This window comes from Budorcas taxicolor, chromosome 13, assembly GCF_023091745.1.
Source record: "Budorcas taxicolor isolate Tak-1 chromosome 13, Takin1.1, whole genome shotgun sequence".
In the NCBI taxonomy this organism is placed as follows: Eukaryota; Metazoa; Chordata; class Mammalia; order Artiodactyla; family Bovidae; genus Budorcas; species Budorcas taxicolor.
In genome coordinates, this window is record NC_068922.1 from 59,237,208 (window position 1) to 59,253,850 (window position 16,643).

Genomic DNA, 16,643 nt, shown 5'->3' on the forward strand with positions numbered 1-16,643 from the left:
AAAGAATGCTCAAACTACCTCACAATTGCACTCATCTCACACGCTAGTAAAGTAATGCTCAAAATTCTCCAAGCCAGGCTTCAGCAATATGTGAACCGTGAACTCCCTGATGTTCAAGCTGGTTTTAGAAAAGGCAGAGGAACCAGAGATCAAATTGCCAACATTGGCTGGATCATTGATAAGCAAGAGAGTTCCAGAAAAACATCAATTACTGCTTTATTGACTATGCCAAAGCCTTTGACTGTGTGGATCACAATAAACTGTGGAAAATTCTGAAAGAGATGGGAATACCAGACCACCTAACCTGCCTCTTGAGAAATCTGTATGCAGGTCAGGAAGCAACAGTTAGAACTGGACATGGAACAACAGACTGGTTCCAAATAGGAAAAGGAGTACGTCAAGGCTGTATATGGTCACTCTGCTTATGTAACTTCTATGCAGAGTACATCATGAGAAACGCTGGACTGGAAGAAACACAAGCTGGAATCAAGATTGCCAGGAGAAATATCAATAACCTCAGATAAGCAGATGACACCACCCTTATGGCAGAAAGTGAAAAGGAACTAAAAAGCCTCTTGATGAAAGTAAAAGAGGAGAGTGAAAAAGATGGCTTAAAGCTCAACATTCAGAAAATGAAGATCATGGCATCTGGTCCCATCACTTCATGGGAAATAGATGGGGAAACAGTGGAAACAGTGTCAAACTTTATTTTTTGGGGCTCCAAAATCACTGCAGATGGTGATTGCAGCCATGAAATTAAAGGACACTTACTCCCTGGAAGAAAAGTTATGACCAACCTAGATAGTATATTCAAAAGCAGAGACATTACTTTGCCAACAAAGGTCCGTCTAGTCAAGGCTATGGTTTTTCCAGTAGTCATGTATGCATGTGAGAGTTGGACTGTGAAGAAGGCTGAGTGCTGAAGAATTGATGCTTTTGAACTGTGGTGTTGGAGAAGACTCTTGAGAGTCCCCTGGACTGCAAGGAGATCCAACCAGTCCATTCTGAAGGAGCTCAGCCCTGGGATTTCTTTGGAAGGAATGATGCTGAAGCTGAAACTCCAGTACTTTGGCCACCTCATGCGAAGAGTTGACTCATTGGAAAAGACTCTGATGCTGGGAGGGATTGGGGGCAGGAGAAGGCGACGACCGAGGATGAGATGGCTGGATTGCATCACCGACTTGATGGACGTGAGTCTGAGTGAACTCCGGGAGTTGGTGATGAACAGGGAGGCCTGGCATGCTGTGATCTCATGGGGTTGCAAAGAGTTGGACACGACTGCGCGACTGAACTGAACTGAACTGAATGAAAGAGATGGGAATACCAGACCACCTGACCTGCCTCTTGAGAAACCTATAGGACATCACCCTTATGGCAGAAAGTGAAGAGAAACTAAAAAGCCTCTTGATGAAAGTGAAAGTGGAGACTGAAAAAGTTGGCTTAAAGCTCAACATTCAGAAAACGAAGATCATGGCATCTGGTCCTATCACTTCATGGGAAATAGACGGGGAAAGAGTGTCAGACTTTATCTTTTTGGGCTCCAAAATCACTGCAGATGGTGATTGCAGCCATGAAATTAAAAGATGCTTACTCCTTGGAAGAAAAGTTATGACCAACCTAAATAGCATATTCAAAAGCAGAGACATTACTATGCCAACAAAGGTTCGTCTAGTCAAGGCTATGGTTTTAGTGGTCACGTGTGGATGTGAGAGTTGGACTGTGAAGAAGGCTGAGTGCCGAAGAATTGATGCTTTTGAACTGTGGTGTTGGAGAAGACTCTTGACAGTCCAATGATCTTCAGTCCATTCTGAAGATCAGCCCTGGGATTTCTTTGGAGGGAATGATGCTAAAGCTGAAATGCCAGTACTTTGGCCACCTCATGTGAAGAGTTGACTCATTGGAAAAGACTCTGATGCTGGGAGGGATTGGGGGCAGGCGGAAAAGGGGACGACAGAGGATGAGATGGCTGGATGGCATCACGGACTCGATGGACGTGAGTCTGAGTGAACTCCGGGAGTTGGTGATGGACAGGGAGGCCTGGTGTGCTGCGATTCATGGGGTCGCAAAGAGTCAGACACAACTGAGCGGCTGGACTGAACTGAACTGAACTGAGTATCAAACCCACTCCTCCCTCAAGGCCTCAACTGCCTGGACTTGACCTGGCATCCACTGGAGAAGGCACCTGGCTCTCTCACCAGCCACAGGCCTGTTCATCTGATCTCACTAGGCTTCTGCAGGACTCCAGGGCCCTGGGTGGAGCAAACCATCCCTGGAGGTGAGTGAAACCAGGGCAGGAATCAGGCTTCTGCCATGATGCCAGCCTCCAGACTGGGGCTCTTCTCTGTGGACTAAAGGGTAGGAATCACTTTAGAAAGGGGGGAGGACGCTGCTGTAAAGACCCCAAAGGGACTGATCCTCTCTCTGCCTATAAAATTAACATGCACACAAAGCAGAAAACACCATATTTTCCTGTGAATGCATTTTTCTATGTGTGCCATTACCGTGCACTTGAAATCATATATTCATTTTCAGTTTTGCCTCATCACTTGGACCTTTGATGTCCAAAACAATGGGGGGGGGAATAGCTAAATAAATCATAATAAATTCCTAAAAAGGAAGCGTATATATAGCTATTTTAGAGTTTTTGACAACAGAGAAAATGCTTATGATATGTTAAAAGGAAAAGTAGGCTGGAAGTTATATATTCATATGATCTCTGGATGTTAATTTCTTTTTAAATATTGGGGAAAAAAGGCTAGTAGGAAAGTGCTGAAGGAGACAGAATTAAGAGTAATATGCTTCTATATCTGTATTTTTACATATGAGACGAATGGAGTAGTGGTTTCTCAGTTTTGTTCCTACAAACAATAACTGTGATGAAGAACTGATTACATGCCTCTCTGACCCAGAAATTTCAATTCAGAGACTTGGTTATTCTGTCATAGAATCCTGTCAGTTTCCTGTGTTCATGGCTTATAATATTAATAAGTGAATGCATGCCTGTATGTGTGTATGGACTTTTAAAACAGGGCTTCCCTCTGTCACGCCGTAAGCTCCAAATGAGAAGGTTTTATCTTTCTTGGTTGTAGCCAAGTCTTGAGAAGGCAATGGCACCCCACTCCAGTGTTCTTGCCTGGAAAATCCCATGGGCGGAAGAGCCTGGTAGGCTGCAGTCCGTGGGGTTGCTGAGTGTCAGACATGACTGAGCGACTTCACTTTCACTTTTCACTTTCATGCACTGGAGAAGGAAATGGCAACCCACTCCAGTGTTCTTGCCTGGAGAATCCCAGGGACAGGGGAGCCTGGTGGGCTGCCATCTACGGGGTCGCACAGAGTCGGACACGACTGAAGCAACTTAGCAGCAGCAGTAGCCAAGTCTTAAGCCCAGGGTCCTGCACACAGTGGATGCTCAGTAAATAACTGCTGACTAAATGGATGAGAACATAACCTTAAGAAATATTTCAAACCAGGATGAAAGGAGTGAAATTTTAAAGCCAAATAGCTCCCCTAAAAGGCTGCATAAACCTTACACTCCCTAAAACATGTGAGAATGCCCATCACATCACGTAAAGGCAGGGAAAAAAAAACTTATGGTAATCTAAAAAGGAGAAGAAGATCGCTCCTCTTGGGCTTTAAGAAATACAAAAGTATCCCACTGTATTCATAGCACATATAAATTGTTATTTATATGTTTATGCTGTTCTATTAGGACTTTCATTAAAAAAATTTTAGCTGAATCAAATCTGTATAAGAAGCTGATACATTAAGCCTATCTTTCATCCACTTATTACAACAGCTCCTTCAATATGATTGATTTTTATTCTGTATTTTCCTCAGATCTGTGGGAGTGTAAAGTGCATGTAGGCAACTCTCTCATCATTTTCTCAGCTGTTTACTTCCATTGTTTTTTACCCCCAGGTTAAGATGTGAGATCCAGGTGAAATCCAGCACCAAACCTCTTGCCCCAGGGATGGACCTGCTAGGCCAGTTCAGCAGCACCCAGGGGACATTTAAGACAAGCCCTCAGGGTCCCAGGGGGCAGCACTGCAGCAACACTTGACGAGCTGGCAGGGTGGCCTTTCCTTTCTGGAAAAATTAGTCTCTCGACTCAGGGAATCTGAGCACCTCCATACAAACGTACACAGGGTCTCCCCACTGAAAAGCTGCACAGATCTGTTTTTATATAAAAAGTATGCATGTCACATGCACAGCAATGCTGCAGCCCCTTAAGATCAGACAAACCAGCTTCTCTATGCCCCATTAAGAAACCTTAAGCAACATCTGTTCTGCAAAAGAGCAACAGGTATCTTGAGTGTCCGCAGGTGAAGAAAGCTGGACTCGTCTGACTTAATAAAGAGCTCAGGTGTCTGGACACCCACGAGGGTGAGAGTCTCTGCGGGCTTTGAGTCACGTCTCTTGGCTTCACTATCCCCGGCAGACACACATGGGGTAAACCTAAAGAGCGGACCAGCAAGTGGAGGACCTTTTAAGCCAGAAAAGGGATGATTGTTAAGAGGAGAAGTATCCATCATAGGAGAGTAACGAAGGGGGAGCCACTATTCGTGGACAGAGACTCCACCTCCGCTTCGTGCACAGGCTAGCCGGTGGCTGCGGGAAGACGGGGCAGGGCCAGGACTCTGCCTGTGTCCCTGAAGTCAGGCCTCTGGAGAGCCATGCTGAGGCACTGAACTGCTCCAATGCTACGTAGGAAGCAAGTGAGATTTTTAAGTGACTTTTATTTACTCCCTGAATGAAAAGGCTCAATAATCAATTCTGGCCTCCTACTTTTAAAAACATTTAAGAACTCTGATCCAGGACTGCCAGGATTTCACCCAGCTTTTAGAATCCGAGAAGCACCCTGCGCTGCCCTTCACCTGGGCCATGTGTTTGTTTTGTAAAGGGAGCCAGCCCTGAAGAAACACTCAGATTCTGTTTTTCAACCCATGGGTCAGAATCGAAAAGAATAAAATCCTCCAGGGATGAAAGGGTAACAAAACCTGCCAAGCGACTCTGGTTCATGTGCCTTCAGCAGGAGCCGCAGCAAGAGAAGCAACTGAAGGAGAAGAAAAGCCAGGCAGGGTGCAGACACGCCAGGACTTCCGACCCACGCGAGGAGCATCTCTCGATAAGTGCTTCGTGAATGCCACAGGCTGAGCAGGTATTGTTACTACTAATAAAGTGAAATTTAAGTTTTTCTGTATCTCCTCCATGCCTTTAAAATAGAACTATTGGAATATCAGTAATATTTTAAAATTCAGAAGTATTGCGCACCTTTTCCTCTCAAAAAACAGCCCTCATTTTTTCATTTAAGCCAAGAAAATTTAAAGCGGAATGTTTTTAAGAATGAGACCAATTTTAGCTGCCATTTATTGATTCCTCGTGTGGGAAATAAGTAAGTCGGCCTCAAGGCCATGTCCAAACTCTCAGTTCTCAATCTGTACCAATAATAAGAACGTCGTGTTTGCTGTGATTGTTCTGAGTGGATATCCCGAAATGCAGTTTCCCTCTTCAAATCAAAGTGGCTGAATAAATAAATACTCCTTTTAGGAATTAGCCTGTTGTGATTAAGACATCTATTTTACTAGATAGCTAGATGGTCTGAGTTCAAAATTAGTCTAATATGCTAAAGCTCGAATAGTTGAAGAAAAACACCATTAACTTGTAGGATGCTCTGGACATCATTCTGAGCCTAGAGATGATAGAAAAGACACACAAAATTTTCATCGCTGCAGCTACAGTGACTTTTTAGGACAAACACACGGTAAATGGAGAGAGAGTCGACATTCATTGTCCGAAGGTCTCACTACTCCAGGGGACTGGTGGGTCCTAAGCACCCCCACCCCACTTAAGCATCGAGCGCCCTCCCAGGCTAGGCTCAGGAGGAGACACTCACCCTTCCACTCCCATACCCCTGGGTCCCCGGACCTTACGAGACAGGTTCTATCATACACCCCCACCTGCAGTCCAGAAGATAAAGACTACATTGTTTCATCCCTGTTAAGCTGACATTAACCAGGTAATATTAATGCTCTAAAACAGAAGTATACTAGAGTATATGGCAAAATACCACAGGTTCATCTTTAAAGATGCCCATGATCTATTTACTAACAGGAATAACCTTGAAATAAGTGTAAGTTTGAGCAAAGTAATTAATTTATACAGGATGTTGCCAACCTGCCCTGAAAAGTCTATACAACAACTTAAATCCCATCATAATAAAATTCAAAACGACTGCCCTGAAGTGTTCAAGTGGCAATACCTGGTACCAAACCCACACTACTGGCTTTGTTTTGGGCTGCTTAAGGCTTGTTAGTGGGGTTGGAGAGGAGGACTACAGAGAAGAAAGAAAAAAAGAAGGAAAATATACTCACTGGCTCTCACAGTTAGGATAGTAAGGAATTGTGAAATAACTTCTTGGAAATATTTTATGCTTGGACAAAAAAACATAAAAGGTTAAATTATTCCATTCTGAGAACTAGAATTAGAAATCATGTGTGATTGCTAATACCACAAAAAGGAAAAAACCTTAACACAATCCTTAACCATAGCCTTGGTAATTATTTCTATGGAAGGATATTCTACAAAATCTCTTAGATGTCATATGTCTTCAGTCAACTGACTGTAAAATCTAACATTATTCACCGTCTGGAAGCTATTTAATTCTATTGTACACTATACATATTTTATTATTATTATTATTTTGGGGCCATTCCCCTACCAGGGACAGAACTCATGCCCCACCCACCCCCTGCCCCTCAGTGGAAGCAGAGTCTAAGCCACTGGACCACCAGGAAAGTCCCATTATATATATATTAATGATGTTTTTGCTGTGCTCAGTTGCTAAGTCATGTCTGATTCTTTGCAATCACATGGACTGTAGCCTGCCAGGCTCCTCTGTCTATGGGGTTTTCCAGGCAAAAATACTGGAGCAGGTTACCATTTCCCACTCCAGGGGATCTTCCCAACCCAGGGATTGAACATTCCTGTGGCTCCTGCATTGGCAGGCGATTATTTACCACTGCACCACCTGTGAAGCCTTATTTTAATGAGGCTACTCATTAAAAAAAAAAAAAGGTCTGAACAAAGAACTTCTCTATCTGCTCCTGCTTCATGAAACACAAATGATAACTCCCGCCTTTTCTAAAGCCTTTAAAATACACAGTTTAAATAAAACTTTTTGCGGAAGAAAAAAATGGCTCAAAAATAAAAGACTGTACTTCCCTCACTTGAAAAATATTGCTTATATTTCTTGGAAATTAGTGATAAAAAGTCACATGTTTAACAATTACAGTTTCATGATGACTACAATAGTTGATTTCACGCTACAGAAACAAAACAACAACAAATCACCAAGAACAGAGGTTGGAAATGCCTGCAAAGCTGAAAATGGTGTTCATTTACGACTTCAAAAGAAAAAATTGCCAGGCCCTAAACGGTTGATCCCTGTAGGAATTTTCACGTTATCCACCTCGTGGAGGTTAAACCAACAGCAAGAACTATTCACATTCAACAGCACTGGAGTCTCCAAAGGCTTCATTTCAAGGCTGTCCTTGAAAAGCTCGTGTTGAAGCAATGAAAATAAAGTTGGTGACCCTTCCCACAACGTGACATTCTAGCACTCCCCAGTTTCTAAATTCCAAAGTGAACCTGAGCTAAAAGGAAGACTGGGCAACTGTGAACAATGCACCACAGAACAAGAGGTGGAAAGGCAGCTGATTAACCCTAACTATGCTCCCCTGCCCATCTCTTTATAAGGGAGGGAAGGGACTTAGCCCTTGTATTGCCCTGAAGGACAACAGGTTACACATGGGACTTGTCTTTATTTAATTATCACAAACCACTGAAAATACCCATTCCTCTGGGCGCTACATGAGGTGGAGTCTGTCAGTGAAGTGGGGCTAACATTTCTGTGATGAGGCCAGCTGGTTTTACTTTGACCATAAGCTTAAAAACATCAACCAAGACAACAAACTGAAAAATACTCCAAACCTCCTTCCCATGCTAAAGCTAAACGCAGGAGAAAATGTAATAAACTATGGTACATGGTTTACATTTAACCAAAATTCTTAACAGAGAAGCATTTCTTTTCATTTCAGGAAGGTATTTCTTTCCAACTGGATTTCTGTTTTCATGATAAAGGTTGTATCTATTTTAGAGACCAGATATAAAATGTGTTAATTATAATGATGACTCTGTACTTTATAAAAAATGTCTCTAAAATTATGCCATAATGTTTTCTGTTTGGGATCATCAACAAACATTTACTGAACTAGAGTAAAATGTAACCTGGTATATCTGGGCAGCAGCTGCTTTTTATTTTTGAAGCATGATGCATAAAAAGAAAACTATACAATGAAAATGCATACATTTAAAAAATCCATAGCCCTCAATCAGCATTTATAGTTTTTCCTGGCTCACAGTTTTAAAAGCACAGAGATAACTCAAAAATGTTGCCTCATCCATACTTTCAAATGGTATTTGCAATAATGATGTGGAAAGGTAAGGGGCTAATGTGAAATCTGAGATTAACACTGGTCAAAAGTAAATGGGTTTTTAAAAACAGGAAGGAGGAATAGGAAATGATGACTTCTCTTTTTTTTTACAGAAACTTAGAAATAAGACTCATAAATAAGGAAAAAAATTACTAACAATAAAGACATTTTACCTGATCAATTTTCTTCCCTAAATTCCCAAGGATGGTATTTGCATGCTAATAATAATTAATTAAAACACCTATTCATGCATCTCTATAGAGTTCAAGAGAGGCAACCAAATTATTATCAAATAATCTTATTAAAGATATCTTGTTTCTAATCACTGAAGCCTTCTCTAAAAAAATTAAAATACATAAATTCATTTCAATAAGTTGAATTATGTGATCACAAAATTTCTCTTGATTTGTTGTTCCTTTTATTGAAAAGATATATCCTCATAACATGATACAGAATAACAGCCCAAGAAATTCAGGATAATGCAAACCAGGACAGGATCTATGTTCAAAATAAATATTTGAGATTTTTTTTTCCTGCCAAGATAAAGGCAATAAGACATGAAAATATACTCAACATCATCAATCACTGGGGAAATGCATAGTAAAACCACAATGAATTACCATTACCAATTAAAAAAATTTTTTTTAATTGACTACACCCTGTGTTAGTGAGGATGTGGAGTAAACAGGAATGCTCATACTTTGCTGGTGGGGATATAAAATGGCATACTCACTTTGGAAAACAACCTGGCAATTTCTTAAGAAGTTAAACATAAACACCCATATGCGAGCTAGCTAGTTCACTCTTAGGTACTTACCTCAGGGATATGAAAACACAGGTCTACACAAAGACTTATGCACAAGTGCTTACAGCACCTTGTAGCATCCTAAAACTGGAAACAAGTCAGTGTCCTTCAGCAGATGGATCACATTGTGCCACATCCATTTGATGGAATACTGCTCAGCAGTAAAAAGGGAAAATGGTGATAAATGCAATGATGTGGATCAAATCTTAAAAGCATTATCCTAAGTGAAAAAAAATCCAGGCAAAAAAATACACAAGTATAACTCCATTTACATAAAACTGCAGAATATGCCAACGCATCTATGGTGACAACAGCACATTAAGAGATTATCCAGAGACAAGGATGCAAGGAGGACAGAGCAAAAGGGGCCCAAGAAAACTCTTATGGGGTAAAAGAAATGCTTAACGTGACTGTGGTGTGGGTTTCACAAGCACTTTCACAACACCCTAAATTCTGTCTATTGTTCCTTTAAAAGGAAGCTGAGAGGAGAACATTTCAAACCATGGTAATAAGAAGGCAACTGGAGCTCAAAGCATGAGCCAGCTGCGAGGCACAAAGCCTGGTCTTCTCGTGTGCACAGCCGTTGGCATCTTCATCTTTATTTATTTAAGGAATCTGGCTCCCGAGGAAGCAGAGGAGAAACCCACCCACCCAGCAGTGGTGGAATGCGGCTTCTATCCTGATGAACTGTGCTCGGCTTTGTTTGAAGGGAAAGAGGTGGCTCCCCAGATTGCAAAGTTCTGTAGAAACCCTCATGGATCTGAAATACTTGCTCATTTACACAGACCAGGAAATTGCTCCAGGATTTCCCAGGAGTTGCATTTCATAACCAGACCCCTGTCTGCAGAGGAGGGCAGCTTCTCTTTGGCCTATATTGTAACTATTCATAAGGAGCTGGCTATGTTTGTGCAGCTACTCAGGGCTGTTTATGTGCCTCAGAATGTTTACTGTATTCATGTGGATGAAAAGGCCCCAAAGAAGTATAAGACTGTGGTGCAATCCCTGGTTAACTGTTTTGAGAACATTTTTATTTCATCAAAGAGAGAGAAAATGGCTTACACTGGCTTTAGAAGACTGCAGGCAGATATTAACTGTATGAGAGATCTAGTGCATTCCAAATTTCAATGGAACTATGTCATTAATCTCTGTGGACAGGACTTTCCAATCAAAACCAACAAAGAAATCATACACTACATCAGAAGCAAATGGAAAGATAAAAATATCACTCCCGGAGTAATCCAGCCACCAAGCATTAAATCTAAGACAAGTCAGAGCCATCTTGAATTCAGCCCTGAAGGAGACATCTACGTGTCTCCAAATGCAGGATTCAAGGTTAAGCCACCCCATAACTTAACCATTTATTTTGGAAGCGCTTACTATGTACTAACGAGGAAGTTTGTGGAGTTTGTGCTGACTGACGTCCGCGCAAAAGACATGCTCCAGTGGTCCCAAGACATCCACGGCCCAGAGCGACACTACTGGGTGACTCTGAACAGACTGAAAGGTAAGAACAATCCAGCAGAGGGGTGTCTGTGCAGGCCAGCGGCAACAGCAGACGTGTACCCTTAAAGATTCTACTTCAGCTCTTTGACTAGGCAAACAGCTCTACATATTCTGTAGGACCTCCCACTTGGGTGGCCGTTGGTGGGGGTGGGGGGGGGGTGCAGGGTGTCTCTGCTTTTAGGGGTCTGGGGTTTGCCAGGCTCACTGCTTTGTTCCCTCTCCAGAAGGAAATGCCAGCATTCTGCGTCTCCCCAAATAGAGCCCTTTGAAACTTCTGAGCACAGATCACTGGAAAGTTCTTCCTCTCTTCATTTACTTACTACATACCGCTGAATACCTGCTAGTGCTATGTATCATGCTAGGGGCTCTTTAAGAATGGAAAACATTAAAACTAGCCATTGTGGGTGGGTAGGTAGGTTTTCCGAGAGGCAGAGGGAAATATGATGCTTTCCTTTAAACAGGCTTGTTTGGTCTTTACATAAAGTTGACTGGCTCCAATTGGGGACGTGCCTTCGAGCTTGAATAGCTAAGTGAATAGGTCCAGGAAGACAGTACATATAATGAGTCCAGAAGAAACGGGGTTAGGACCTTTTTAACCACTGAAAATCCTTTCAGATTACCCCAGAAAGCTGTCCTTTGTGCAGACAAGGGCACGCATTCTGAACGAGGTGGGGCTTTCTTTCCACCTGCTCACTGTGAGCCTGCCTATCTTCTCCCTTAGATGCTCCGGGCTCCACCCCGAACGCTGGCTGGGAAGGAAATATTCGAGCTGTTAAATGGAGAAATAAGGAGGGAACAGTTCATGAAGGCTGTAAAGGTAAAAACAAAACTCAAGGGAGCTCCGTGGTGGCCTAATGGGTTAGGACTCCAGGCTTTTAACTGCTGGGGCCCGGGTTCCATCCCTGGTCTGGAAACAGATTCCACAAGCCAAGCAGCTCAGGAAAACAAAAAACAGAAACAAAACAAAACACACACCACAGGATGCCTTCAAATTTTACAAAAATTGTACAACTGCTGCCTCAGTAACAGTAGGAAAAGGCTAATGGTCATGTATGAGATGATCCAATTAGCATGGTGTCAATTTTTTAAAAAACTTCTAACTACTCTCCAGACAGAAAAGTACACAAATTCTAAGAATCTGAGTCAATAAATTTTCACAAAGTAAACACACAACAGGACTGCAACTTCCAAAGTTTTCAGATAAAAATACATCAGCTATCTGGCTTTCCCCACTTGCTCCTAGAATTCAAACCCAAACATTTATTTAAAATGAGCTCCCTGCCTCCCTGGGTCTATCAGAATAAAACGACTGAAAAACACAAGTCTGTGCTCCTTGGTGGGATCAGCCAGCGAGACCCCACACTTCCAACACAGTTCCTGCTGAGAAAAGTCTCTTTGCTTTGCCCTCAGGAGGCTCTCCCCCCAGGAACTGTGAATTCTTTTGCCCCTTTGACTGGTGTCCCAGAGGTTTTAGTTACTGGGACAAAACACAGAAGCCAGATAGGGGGTGGAGGAGAGAGCGGTGTCTCTGTTTTGTGAACAGTCTAGAAGAGAATTAGCAGGCTGCAGTGGGGTTCTCAGGCTCATGAGTTTGGGGAGATCACCTCCAGGTTGAAGAGCCAGAACCTGGCTCCTGGGGAGCAATTCGAGCGTACTCTTATGGGTTGGCTCTCCCCGCCCACACAGACCTGCGATGTGAAGATGGCAGAGAGGGGCAGACAGTCTCAGGGAGGAAATGATGGATGACAATTCACAACGTGACACGGACAGCAGAAAGATGGCAAGTTCTCTGGAAGGGAAGGGAAAACAGAGCATGCATGACCTCTGTGGGCCCATAGCTCGTGGTGGACAGAGAATTCGCGGAGACCGCAGCAAATCCCTGCGTGAGTCAGCTCTTCACATCACGGGGCCAGAGTGTTGCAGCTCATGACAGGCTAAAATTCTAAAGAATTCACCTACAGCAGCCATTAAAGATTTCAGAAATCACTAACCAAACGAACAGAAGCTTCCCTTCCATCACAAGTTCATAGCTGAAAATAAAAGCCCCTTTCAAAGCAATTGTGGAAATCATGTTTAATCTGAACTTGCAAGAAGCAGAGAGGCCTGAGAGATGACCTTAGAAGTGTGCCACTTGTCCACGTAGACGTAAACTGACAGCAAAACGAAGGCAGCTAAGTTTCTGTGTTCTCTCTGCAGGCCACTATGTCCAGGACACCTGTGTGTACGGACCGGGAGACTTGCCGTGGATCATTCAATCACCTTCTCTGTTTGCCAACCAATTTGACTCGACCGAGCCTCTTGTGGTCTCCTGCCTGGAGCGGTGGCACAGACTCAGAGTTCTAGGGCAGGCAGAGGGCCCTGTGGAGGCACACTGGCATTTCCAACGGGAGAGCCATTTTAATACGGAATTGAACCGCTGAGTCCAAAGTTATACAGACTGTTTGCTTTCTTATTGGTATCATTCTGTTATCTTGACTTGAAATCAGAGAACATTCAACCAAAAAAGAATGGAAAAATAATTCCTTGACAGAAGTTAGTCCTAAAATGAATTTAGAAACTTGCTACTGACAAAAAGACTCTGCTATTGATGATAAGCCACTTTCACAGTTTAGAGAAAGAAATCACAAGAGAAAAAATAATTCAAATTTCCACTGGTGACTAGATAAGTGACATGGAGGCCTGACTGCCTCACTAAACTGTTAATGGAAATCAATATTCTCCAAACACTTAGATCCAGGCTCAAGTTAGAGTAAGAATGTATCTTGTCTTAAAGATACTAATGTGTATGAGATTCTAATAAAGAACAAACTCCCACTGAAAATGAAAATATGCTTCTAGCAGTCCTCTTGGCTAGGAACAATGTAACTCTGTTCTAGAAATCTTAGAAAAACAAGGAAGAGTCTACTACCTTTGGGTAAAAGGCAATTATGGAGTTGAAACACATCTTACAAAGGCTGCCCCCAGGTTTCTGCGGGCTGGGATGGTCTGTATCTAAGCTGCCTATACCAGTCACAACCACAGGGAGCGCTGGGCATCTGAAATATGGCTGGAGTGACTGATAAGTGAACCTTAACTTTAAAAACTTTAATTAAATGTAAATAGTCACATGTAGCTGGTGGTTACCATACAGAACAGCACAGGTCAAAGGCGTGGACAGTCTTACTTCTCTCTACTCAAAGATTCAGGTCTTCCCCAAATTCACAAATCTTTGTTGTTTTGTCAAGGACTTTTTATACACTCTTTCTAAAAGAGCCCACAGAATCATACAGGGCTAGAAACATACAACTATTAAACAGCACAACTTAAAACAACTAAAATAAGGAAAAAGTAGGAACCACAGGACAGGACACTAAAGAAATAAATGTAGAATTCAAGGACAAAGCATACCCTTCAGTGAATCGACACTTCTCAAACGCAGAAACTAAATGTCCACTTAAGTCAATGAAAACAGCCCTTGAAAAGCATGGAACTACACAGAAGGAGAAGAGGTTCTGAAAGTAGAGTCTGCAAATCAAACCTGAGCTAACCATAGCACATTAAAATTTCCGTTGAAACAAGTATTTCTTCCCCAAAGATACGTGATTCCAGGGAAAGCGCACAACAGAAGGTTAAGACCATCAGAGAATGTGAGCGCCCCAGACAGCCTGCTTACAGGCAGACACGGAGTTGATGGTCACGCTCTGAGTGGTGGTTCAGAAAGCTCAGGTTCACCACAATCATGTCCCCTACATTTTATAACAACTCTTTGCAAGTAAGTGCAAACCCCAGTACACTTTTAAATTAAATTAAATAAAAAATAAAAGACGCTTACATTGTTTCAAGTTACATAAAAGATAAGCTTTCCTTCATTTCAGTGTCAATTCACAGAACACAAATTCACACAACTGCCCTCAAAAGGCTCAAATGCTGCAATAAATCATTTCTGTAACAGCGAGATAAAAAATAAGAATATTAAAAAAAAAAAGAATAATAAGATAACTTAAAGATAGAGACTTCCCTGGTGGTCCAGTGGCTAAGCCTCTGCCCTACCAATGCAGGGGGCTTGGGTTCTATCCCCGGTGAGGGAGCTGGATCCTGCATGCTACACCAAGACCTGGTGCAGCCACATAAATAAATAAAAAACAGCTTAAAGTACAGAGGAATGAAGGGGGCTTCCCTGGTGGCTCAGTTGGTAAAGAATTCCCCTGCAGTGCAGGAGACCTGAGTTCCATTCCTGAGTCGGGAAGATACCCTGGGGAAGGAAACAGCAACCCACTCCAGTATTCTTGCCTGGGAAATCCCATGGACAGAAGATCCTGGCAGGCTACAGTCCATGAGGTTGCAAGGGTCGGACAGGACTAAGCGACTAAACCACCACAGTGGAATGAAGCAGCGTGAGATTTGGGGAAGCACAAGCTGAGTGTTAGTGGGGCATCAGGGCACCTCCCAGGAGGCCAAGACAAAGCCACAGCCTCCATGGACATCAGAACCAGCGGGAAGCTGCTGCGCTCTCTAGCCTGAGCCAGCCTCTGACTGACTGTGTTTATTCGTCATGTTAAAGAACAAAATTAAATCACATGTAAAACAGTCTGAACAATATTTCTAAAGACTGTATCTTAAAGGTGATCGTGAGACAAATAGGCATCTTGAGATAATTTCTCTTAAGTTTCTGGGAACAGAACCTGCTTGTGAACATGTAGAGTCTACTGTTCAATTTTCCTATTGTGTTTTCCTTAAATGTAAAAATTTAAAGCTGCCTGTGCTGTATGCTATGTGATGTCCTAAGGCTTACTATTCATCGAGACCAGGAAGATGGCAGAAAGGCAACAACTGAAGGAGGCTGGGCCCGAGAAGCAGAATTCACCGCCTGCTTCTGAAGTGCCTCCTCCTTTATTTCCTCCCCTTTCCACTCTGCTCACTCCATGATAAAAACTAAAACAAAACAAAAACCAGTGTATGAGTATAGATTTTTGTTCCATTTCTGACTTTAAAACATCCACACCCTGTGCTCAGTTGTCACAAAGCCTAACTAAATAAAGCCAGGTCAGCAAGCCAGATGCTACTGCCCACACCTCGACTGATTGATGCTTTCCAACTGTGATGCTGAAGAAGACTCTTTAGGGTCCTTTGGACGGCAAGGAGATCAAACCAGTCAATCCTAAAGCAAATCAACCAGGAGTACTCATGGGAAGGACTGAAGCTGAAGCTGAAGATCCAATACTTTGGCCACCTGACGCAAAGAGCTGACTCACTGGACAAGACCTTGATGTTGGGAAAGACTGAGGACAGGAGAAGAGGGTGACAGAGGATGAGATGGTTGGATGGCATCATCGACTCAATGGATATGAGTTTGAGCAAACTCTGGGAGATAGTGAAGGACAGGGAAGCCTGGTGTACTGCACTCCATGAGGTGGCAAAGAGGCAGACATGACTGAGCGAAGGGACACCATCACTACCACCTTTAACATCCAGGTCAGCTTCTCAAGCTTACCTGTGCATACCAATCCCCTGGGAGGCTCTTGTTAAAATGAAGTTTTTGATTCCACAGGTCTGAGGAGGGGCCTGGGAGTCTATGTTTCTTAAAAAAACAAAAGCAAAACCCTCCCAGGTGACGCCAGTATTCACAGGACCATGGCTCATGTTTTGAGTAACAAGCACACCATTTATTTTGCAACCCGTGGTTACTCCAATGTGTTTCTTCTTATTACAAGTAGGGACGAACACAGTGGGGAATTCTATTAGTTTTGTGGCTAGTGTTTTGTTTACCATGAAAACAGAAAAGCCTAGCAACTACATCTCTTTGGTCTCCGTTTCCTAAAGTCAAGCACATGGCGTGTATTTTAGAACACAAAGCCAGGGCAACT

The 16,643-nt window shown here is 42.8% G+C and overlaps 2 protein-coding genes across 3 annotated transcripts in view; one reads left to right on the forward strand and one right to left on the reverse strand.

Annotated features, from left to right (window-relative positions):
- Positions 1-16,643, reverse strand: part of RTF2 (replication termination factor 2) — a 46,063-nt gene that overhangs the window by 9,149 nt on the left and 20,271 nt on the right. The gene's annotated exons all lie outside the window — the stretch shown is intronic.
- Positions 9,832-13,220, forward strand: LOC128058402 (beta-1,3-galactosyl-O-glycosyl-glycoprotein beta-1,6-N-acetylglucosaminyltransferase 7). The gene is made up of 3 exons (XM_052650851.1): positions 9,832-10,801; positions 11,522-11,617; positions 12,997-13,220. Exons 1-3 carry the CDS (start codon positions 9,832-9,834, stop codon positions 13,218-13,220), a joined length of 1,290 nt encoding a protein of 429 aa, XP_052506811.1.